The sequence below is a fragment of the Clinocottus analis genome, unplaced genomic scaffold (assembly GCF_023055335.1).
Source record: "Clinocottus analis isolate CAN_PGR_092001 unplaced genomic scaffold, fCliAna1.0.p SCAF_13, whole genome shotgun sequence".
In the NCBI taxonomy this organism is placed as follows: domain Eukaryota; kingdom Metazoa; phylum Chordata; class Actinopteri; order Perciformes; family Cottidae; genus Clinocottus; species Clinocottus analis.
In genome coordinates this window covers 18,150,362-18,160,000 of record NW_027175854.1, presented here as the reverse complement: position 1 = coordinate 18,160,000, position 9,639 = coordinate 18,150,362, and the positions used below count along the sequence as shown (strand labels likewise).

General features: G+C 45.8%; 1 protein-coding gene across 1 annotated transcript; it reads right to left on the bottom strand.

Moving 5' to 3' along the window:
* Positions 1 to 4,618: 4,618 nt before the first annotated feature.
* On the bottom strand, positions 4,619 to 9,295 carry LOC137783561 (aquaporin-3-like). Its single transcript, XM_068573617.1, has 5 exons — positions 9,169 to 9,295; positions 7,847 to 7,984; positions 7,636 to 7,754; positions 5,790 to 6,007; positions 4,619 to 4,811 (listed from the first exon to the last, which is right to left on the bottom strand). The coding sequence occupies exons 1-5, from the start codon at positions 9,293 to 9,295 to the stop codon at positions 4,619 to 4,621; spliced, it is 795 nt and encodes a 264-aa protein (XP_068429718.1).
* Positions 9,296 to 9,639: the final 344 nt, after the last annotated feature.

Below are 9,639 nucleotides of genomic sequence, written 5' to 3'. Positions count from 1 at the left end.
AAAAAGAAAAGATATTTTGATGGTAACTGTGAACATCCAGCATGATGTGAGCCAGATTCCCCAAAAAAGCCTCCTGGAGCGTCAATAAGACCTTTATGGAAAGATTAGGACCTAAAGAATCAGAATCTGCAACAACAATCACAATAAAACAAAGTCTTGGTCTGTTAGGAAGGAGTTTCAGTCCAAAGCAGCTCGGGGACTTGAGCACCGACCTGATTGTCGACGAATCAATCAGCACGTATTGTGAAAAGACCTCAGGAGCCGTTTACCACGACAATGGAGGCCGAGATCGCAGCGAGAGGCCTTCAAAAAACACGTATCAGCATCTGATTGTTACTGTGATTCGTGCTTTCTTTCTTTCTTTTGTCTGCATGAATGTTTGATATGTTTATCCTCTATTCTGCTTATAATATGCACCGTTTTAGATTTTCAAAGCAAAGTGAAACCTTTCAAACTGCATTGATGTACATAGACTTGACTGTACAATGTGGAGAGAAATATATCTATTTGTTTATTTTTCAACAAAGCACAAATTACTGAGATGGACACTCGGAGAGAAAAACACAGACTCGAGTCTACGAAACACACAAAACACACGTTGTGTTGTGCGATTCAACAGGACACTTTTGGCAACACACTGCAGGAAGTTGTGTTGCATGAAGTCACTTCTGCATTTCAGTCAAGACGCCACACCCACCGACAAATTAGCCACCTGGCCTCATAAGTGTTACCTCGTTAATCTGGATTTCGGCAGTATAAAAAGCCCAAACCTGTTTACAATACCCAGAAGCCTAGGTGGCTGCGAGAGGCCGGTTTTCAAATTATAACGAGCTGCTGATTTGCTGACGACCTGGCTCCTCCCACCCCTGCCTGCACCTGTGGCTTCGGCGGCGTCAGGTGCCGATTGGAGCGTCGCCAGCTGGCCGAGCCGCCGCCGAGCCCGCGGCCTTCATTAAAAAGCTCCATATTGTTTGGCAGCCTCGCTCTCTGAGGGTGGCGTGGCACGGTTTGTGTTTACGTTTGAGTTCTTTCTTTCTGCACGCCGACACACATTCGTACACGCAAACTTTACGACCGACAACTGAAGCCTCCAGTTTACACGGCGTGACTTCTGTTGTTGGAATAAAAGGCGCGTTTTCTCGCTGGCAGCAAACTCTAACGCAGAGGAAATGAAAAGCAAATGCAGATGTTGTCTGTCGATTGTCTCCCTGAGCAGCCGGGTTGTGACATTTGGGGGCTAGAGGTCAGCTAGAGGTCAGCTAGAGGTCAGCTGTCAAGGGGATGGAGGAAGAAGGACCCAACAGCTCAAGTAGAACAGCTCAAAGGAGATCTGGATGAGCCACATCTGTGTCTGAGGCCGTGTCGCTGAGGCCGTGTGCCCTCAAAGACCTTCTTTGTTTGGCTGCCTCGCTCTCTGAGGGTGGCGTGACTCGGTTTGTGTTTACGTTTGAGTTGTTTCTTTGTGCACGCCGACACACATTCGTACACGCAAACTTTACGACCGACAACTGAAGCCTCCAGTTTACACGGCGTGACTTCTGTTGTTGGAATAAAAGGCGCGTTTGTCTCCCTGAGCAGCCGGGTTGTGACATTTGGGGGCTAGAGGTCAGCTAGAGGTCAGCTAGAGGTCAGCTGTAGACGCTGTCAAGGGGATTAAGGAAGAAGGACCCAACAGCTCAGGTAGAACAGCTCAAAGGAGATCTGGATGAGCCACATCCGTCGCTGAGGCCGTGTCGCTGAGGCCGTGTGCCCTCAAAGACCTTCTTTGTATGGCAGCCTCGCTCTCTGAGGGAGGAGATCCATTATGTCGCCGCCATGATGGAGTTCCTGTGGTTTCCGTACATGCACACCTCTGAGCCGGGCTGTGACACGGCAGGAATGCATGCGTCCTGCTTTGTCCCCACAAATGAACGAGTGTGTTGGGTTGAGCGCAGCAGTGTCACTGGATCAAAGACAATCGCGTCGTATGAACCAATGAGTGCCAGTATTTGACAAAAAATGGAATTATTGTACATAATAAATGTGTTGTTCGTGCAAAAATACCTTGGGTATTAAGTTGCTTGTGTATGTGGTTGTGTGTAGAAGTGTAAGTGTAATTTTCTTCCTGCCACTCTGAATAAAAACAGAACTAAATGACTCATCTGACTGGTGTCCTGACACAGGAACAGGAAACCAGGCAGCAGCTGATAGTCGGGATAATCCCTCATCAAAATGCAGCAGCGCGTGGTTTCCCCGTGCGTGAGTATCCTTTTACACGACCTCGGTGTCGCACACCGAAAATATGTATTGCACCGCCCTGTTGCATCGCGATGACCACGGACGAGGAAGTGCATCAAGGAACTGGAATTCAGATAAAATGAGGACATGAAGACAAAGTGCCTTTTGTTTTAATTTCTTCACGATACTGACATTTAATCTGTGTATGCAGCCGTTCACTGAGTATGTGCCATGTTTTACAGTCAATCTGCACCACAATTCAACGTTCTGGTTATTATAATTAGGTGAACGCGCCAGGAAATCTGTTCTTGAAATGTTGGTAAGAACAGAAGAGTAAATGTCTCCAGGGCTCCTGATGAACGAGAGGTTAACTTCCTGAACGCACCGCTCGGTGGTTAAAGTGTCGACGCTTCATGACTTCACCACTAGGTGGAGCTGTGGCTTCAGCTTTCATGTTGCCTGCACTGAAACGCCACCAGGTGAGGCTGACCGTGAAAACCTGTTACCTATATGTGTATTTTTATTAAATAATGTGGCCTGTAGGTGTTGCCTGTGCTCTGAGGTACACACACACACGTGTCACACACACACACACACGTGTCACACACACACACACACACACGTGTCACACACACAGAGGCTTCTTATTACTCTTGATATTCATGTTGCTGTGGTTCTTTCTGGATATCGCTTGTCATTTCTTCCGTGTTTCCGCCCCAGCAGACTGACTCTAATGCAGAGGAAATGAAAAGCAAATTCAGATGTTCTGTCGTTGTTGTTGTTACGCCGTTAACAAATACACAACATCAACAGACCCCCGTCGTATTTGTGATGGAACTTTTTCAGCGCAAAGCCGCTTGAAGCTCGCGCCAGTCGCGCGGTGACATCTCTGAAAACAAAACGCTGCTGCTCTGCAGGTAAACGATCACTTCCCAGCTGAAGGCTGAGATTGACAACAGATATGTTGCAAAGGTCGCGCCAAGGAGGGACTCCAAATGTCACACACCCGCCTCTGAAGTTTAAGCCTGGGTGACGTTAATCTGACGTATTGATATTCTCTTCCAGACACCAAAAATGTCATCACTGATATGTTGATGCAGAACATGCGATTGCTTCTCCGATGGTAATTGAGCATTGATGGACGTCCGTGGAAGATATGAGCGTGTGTGTGTGTGTGCGTGTGTGTGTTGTATAATGGTCGGGGAAGCGTTATTTTCAGCACATACCCCTGACCTTCTGCGCCCTTCGTGCCCTTTCAAACTAAGATCGAATTTCTAACAGTGAAAAGCACCTGAGGCGCGAGGAAGCAGGAGGGGCATCTTTGTTTGGAGGACGATTATGATGCAGCAAATGTCACTGTTTGCATGCCACAGACTCTCACAGGCAATGCTTTAAAAACATATGAATACATATATACGTTATGTCCCGGATGTTCTCCGTACAGACGAATGGTTACGCCCATTTTAAACCTTTCTTTTGATATCAGCACGAGCTGAAGCATCTTAAGAAGTGTGTGTGTGTGTGTGTGTGTGTGTGTGTGTGTGTGTGTGTGTGTGTGTGTGTGTGTGTGTGTGTGTGTGTGTGTGACGTTTCAAATCAAGGTGTTTAACTATAAGTTCACTTTGTGTGCATCGTTCTAGAGATAATGAGCGTTTTTCTGCCACACATCATCATCATCAGCAGTGAGATGTCACGCTGCTTTAGACGTATAAGAAGTTGCTGACTGTACAAAAAGTTTAATGTTTTTATTTTTAATTAGACCAACACCAGGAAACACTTGCAAAAAGTATTTCAAGTCATTAAAACAGATAAAAACAAGTTTAAAAAATTTGAATACAAATCTGACAATTGTATTGATTTACAAGATATTTGTTTGTGTAAGAAGGGAAAGTTCCTTCAGCCTGCAGAGGTTTTCTACTGCCAATGAAGGAAGCTGTCATAGAAAAGAGTGTGACTGTGAACATCCAGCATGATATGAGCCAGATTCCCTAAAAAGCCTCCTGGAGCGTCAATAAGACACCTTTTTGGAAAGATTAGGACCTAAAGAATCAGAACCTGCAACTAAAATCAAATTAAAACAAAGTCTTGTCTGTTAGGAAGAAGTTTCAGTCAAAAAACTGTGTCGTTCGGTTCAAAAATGGAAAAATATTACGTATTTTATGCCAAAAGATTGTCTGAATGGGGCATGCTGGGTATTAAAATGTTCGCACAGGTTTCCAAAAGCTTAAAAAAAGAAATGACCTAATGTTATTTGACTAGATATTATTATGGATTGATGGCTAAAAGCTGGTTTTAGTTAAACAGACGTGAAAAACAAAACTAGTTTTCCTCAACACGTGTAATTGTGAGGGAAGAATGTTATCTACTACGACACGATCGCATGAAATACATTCAGCGATGCTCACGCCTCTTCATCGGTTGTCATACTGGACGGTTTGAACCTCTCCTCCTCCTCCTCCTCCTCCTCTTCCTCCGGCTTCTCTTTGACTTCTCCTTCCACATGGTGTCCGATCATCAGCTGGTAGACCAGCACTCCCAGCACCGCGCCCAGGAAGGGAGCGCAGACCGGCACCAAGGACCAGTAGCTGTTGGCTCTGGAAGAGACAACAAGCCGTAATAATTTTACACATTTCATTCAATCCACCTCAATAAAATATGAGTTGTGTAGCAGAAGTTGTGTTGTTACAGGTCAGAGCATGTGGACCACAAGGACACCAGAACTATTCTAATTTAAACCTATTTAAAGGGCCAACGCACTGATCTCAGCCCTCTGTGGCTCTTGAGGGAGCCGCAGTGCAACGTGGAGGTGGAGAGTTTAGGAGAAGCAGGAAGGGTCGAAAGATATGGAGTGCATTATGGGAAATGTAGTGCCCGGTGGTTTTGGTGCCATCGTCAGGACGTCTTGGCCTCTGCTGCCTTGAAATTGACTTAAAAACAATATTGTCTCTTGTGATTTTCCTTCTCATCAAAGCACAATACTCAATTGAATTGTTGAAATTTTTTGAAATTTTGAAAAAAAATAAAATAAAAAAATAATTAATTTTTAAAATTTAAAAATTTACATTTTAAATTTTAAAATTGTAATTTAATGTACTTCTAAAGTGTGTATTGTTTATGTTGTTATTATAAAGAGTTTTGTGACCCTCTGCAAAAGGCGCTATACAAATAAAGATTATTATTATTATTATTATTATTATTATTATTATTATTATTATTATAATTATGAATTGCTGCAATGAACTTCTACATGTTCATATCAGCCACAAAACAAAATAAAAAGAATTTAGTAAGCAACACTATGTGTTTTGTATTTCTACTGTGTGTTTTAGTGGGAATATATTTAATGCTCTAAACTTAATATTGTGATTTGAAACAAAACTTCTTGGTTCGGTTGAGGAAAAAAGTACAATGACTCATTATTGGATCATGAACAGCGGTCCCCTGGGTGAAAGTCCTGTGTTTGACACATCCTTCTCCCACGACCTCCACTGTGGACGATGTCACTGAACTCTCCACATTCCTTCTTTACTTTACTCGTAAATGGCCGACGACCACGATCAGCATCTCCTCACGTGAACACCTCGCCTCCCCAGCCCGCCACAGCCGTGAAGAGGCGTGGCCCGAGGTCACGGGCCGGGTTGACGGCGTAGCCGCAGTTGAAGCCCATCGACAGGCCGATGACCAGCACCACGAGGCCCACGGCGAAGGGCCCCAGACCTGCAGGGACGGGGTCGTTGTGCGGGTCCACTATGGCCAGGACGCACACCAGCAATGCCGCTGTTCCGATGATCTGAGCCACAGAACGGGGAGAATGATGTGTTCATGCTTTGAGTGCACATTATGCTAATGAGACAGCATAGTGCTGCTGATGCATGAACCATGAAGAGTCTTTAGATCTATTTCAAACGGCTTATTTCTATTTCTTCAATTGAGTCGTTGAACATTTCTGCAAATCAAGGATTCATTATGACATTAGGATCAACAATGAGTTTCATATCCACATTTCTAGATGTAGTTTATCAACATTAAAGTGCTTTTGTTGCACTTTCGGTGCAAAGCTCGTTGGTTAGGTTTAGTTGAAGTTATCATGGTGAGGATGTTTGTTGTATTTCATCTCCTCGGTGCAGGTCCAGTGTTTTGTCCTCATCCGCCTCCTGACTCAGATGATTTGAAGCGTATTCGTAATAAGATATGTAAAAAAAAAAAAGAGTAGCGTGACCTTGGAGTGAACACTTTCCCTCCAAACATCTCAAAGTTGCCGCGCTGTCAAACCGGAAACTTCTCAAAGAGAATAAACGTGAACCTTTTCCCTCAGAAAACCGCACACGACCCCCAATGTCCGCCCGGTCCTGACATCCCTGCATGGAGAGTGCAGGGCTGCGTCCTCGCCGCGGGTCTGGACCTGACGGGGGTCACTGTCCAGACCAGATGAACTGGCTGCCGGCCGCCCGGCCCGCTGGCGCCCTGCAGAGCTCGTGCACGGCGGCCCAGAGCCAGCGGGTGGGCTTCACAGGGTAAACCGACAAAGTCAACAGCGAGCGAGCAGCTGCTCGCGGGCTCCCCGTCTGTCCGGGCGCAGATGAAACCAGCGTGTTAAAGCTCCCTGTGTGTTGTCAAAAGATTGTTTACTTGCGTTTCTCTCGGCTCAGACAACCTCGCAAGGCACTCGCACCTGTTGTCGGAATGAGCTTCTTTTTTTTTAAGATAAATACCTGGAGCCATCGGCGGCGTTGTTCAAATGTTTGACGCTTAGGGTTCCTTCATGAATCAGTTTTCATTATTTGAATCTTCCGACAGAGCGGCGGCCAGCGTGTCCCTCTGGGCTCATGAGGGTTAAATCTGGGCTGCAGGTAAACGTCCCAAATGGGCTCGTCCTCAGTTTCCTCACCTGTGTTTGCCTGTGTTTTAGGTTGGATTATTCTCCATATAATAAACAGCAGGGTGAAGGGTTTTGGTGGTTGTACATGTCAAAGATTAGCACCAACATTGATTTAATTGCATTAGTATTTTTCCTTCTTCCTTCCTTCCTTGACTTCCATGAAAACCACATTTTTAAATCTGTCTTTGCAGTATAGAACAATGCATTCTGGGATGGCAGCATTTCTAATGCAACCCAATCAATGTTGTTGCTAATGTTTGACATTTCCAAGACTCCAATTAGCACCAAAACCCTCATTAATAAACACATCTGTGTTATTGTGCAGGTCTGTACGAATCTCTCAAGGGATGGCTGAAGCTTTTCACAGGTGTGTTAGTACCTGAAAAGTCCAAGTTAAGGTTCCCACACAACAGAGTAGTGACTGTGCTGCTGTGCATGTAGATACAGTACTTTTCCTGTTATTAGCTCTTAAAGTTGGGCCTCTGAGCGTCTTCATGTTCAGTGTTTGGAGGTGAAGGAACTGAAGGACTCACAAGTACCTGGTCAAAGACTCCATTAACCAGCGTGAGATGTTTGGATGGATACGTGGCAAAGATCCCAGCCGTGGCATTCGTCCCCACCACCGTCAGCTCCCCGTGGCTGAAGGCCCACAATGCATCTGTTGGGAGCAGAGTGCCAATCACTTTGTGCGGCGCACAAAGCGGTCGAGCGGCTTGTGAAAGGTGTGTTTGGATCTGAGCTGTAACGTACCGGCGTACAGGCCGAACACAACCGCCGCGCCCAGAAAGCCTCCCAGAGTCTGGAAGAAGAAGAAGAGCGGGAACTTCCTCCACGGCTCTCTCCCGAGAAGACACAGCGAGAAGGTCACCGCCGGGTTCAGGTGACCGCCTGCAGGCGAGAGGAACCACAGAAACTTTGGGGTTTCATTCAAATGTATGATCAGATTCTTTGTGAGCCAGGAAGACAAAAAAAAAAACATGGCGTCTGTTTTGTTGTTAATCTCTTCTGCAGACAGCAGCTTCTCTGAGACAAAAAAGAGCTGCAGGCCGACGCTCGGCGAGTGTGGTCTCGGTGAAGTCGTGTTTGGATGGAAGGTCTCTGTGACACAGATTTAAATTGGAGGGATGAAAAGATTCAGAAACAGTATCCCTCTCTCTAACCTTGAAGGGGGAAATAACTGCTCTGATGGCACACGCGCTTCTATTCACACCTTAATCGTGTCAGGGTAGCAGCTATCTAATTATAAGAGCTTATTTTCTCCGCTGCGCTGTGTGTTAGAGGGGGACAGCCTCATTATAAAGGCATCGGAGGAGTGAGTATGAGTGAACTGGGGAACCCTTTGTAGTGCTGCTGCTTTCGACAGAGGATACTGTGATTGAGGATCCACGCTCTCGCTTTCCTTTCAATTACAGACCGCATTAGTTTTTCGAGTTCAGGGGTAAGTGCCCCCCCTCCCTCTGCGAGCATCTCTTCTAAACTTTGCTTCGTCCTGCTTCCCCCCCCCTCCGCCGCCTCCAGCTGTCATCCTGCAGGCCGACGCTTCAGCGGGGTAAATACTGCGTTTCAGATAACTGCCAGTTTACCCTTTTGCTGATATTTAGTGTCTGTCAAGGCATCAATAATAATGACTCCCTGTTATGCTGATGGAAGACGGAGGGAAAACGCCGGCTCTTGCAGAAATACTGTGACTGACAGCTCCGTCATGACAGTGATGCTAATGACCGCAGCTCCACTGTGTGATTTTTTCTTGATGAAGATAAAGTTTTCCTCCCGTTTCTTTCTGCTGACTCAGCTGTTTGTTGACGTCGTTGCAGCTGCTGTATGTATAAATATATATTAAGTTGCACAAACAATCGCTTTTTACTCTGCTTTTCTTTCCGTCCCACCTCATTAAAATGTGTACAGAAAAACATTAAAGTGTTAAATCTCTCCTCCACAAACTGAGCGTTCACATTTCATAAATGATTGAACACACCGCGTTGTGTTACAGAACACTTATTGTGTGCCTCTTAAGACATTTGTTGACTTTCTAATAAGCTAACGGGCGTCAAAGTCCTGCAGCTCGTCCTCACCTGAGACCCGGCCGCTCACCAGGACGCCCAACGCCGCCGCCAAGCCAAAAGCCAAGTTGACGGTGAGGAAGGTGCCGTGAGATCCTCCGCTCAGCACCAGCTGTGCTACTGCACCACAACCGAACATCTGGATGGAGGAGGACACACACACACACACACACACACACACACACACACACTTCAGACAAACCACCTGGAACCACTGAACACATCCACCTGTAATGTGTTTCTACCAGATCCAACCATGCAGTGAAGTTTAAACACACACACACACACACACACACACACACACACACACACCCTGAGATTAACCCTCGCATGGTGTTTATTTTTGTTGTTACTCAGCAGGTGTTGTGGGTCTGTTGGACCCGCCGTATCTTTTAGGTTTTTACTTCAACACAATCAAACAATTTGATGTTAAAATACTCCACAGATGTTTTCTTCATCCCAATAAAGCAATAAAAACAGCAA

Excerpts from the sequence above, each read along its gene's own strand:
- LOC137783561 (XM_068573617.1), bottom strand. The coding sequence starts at position 9,295 with ATGTTCGGTTGTGGTGCAGTAGCACAGCTGGTGCTGAGCGGAGGATCT. Across the intron at positions 7,755-7,846 it reads TGTGTTCGGCCTGTACGCCG|ATGCATTGTGGGCCTTCAGC; the intron begins GTACGTTACAGC and ends TGCTCCCAACAG. Across the intron at positions 6,008-7,635 it reads TTAATGGAGTCTTTGACCAG|ATCATCGGAACAGCGGCATT; the intron begins GTACTTGTGAGT and ends TCTGTGGCTCAG.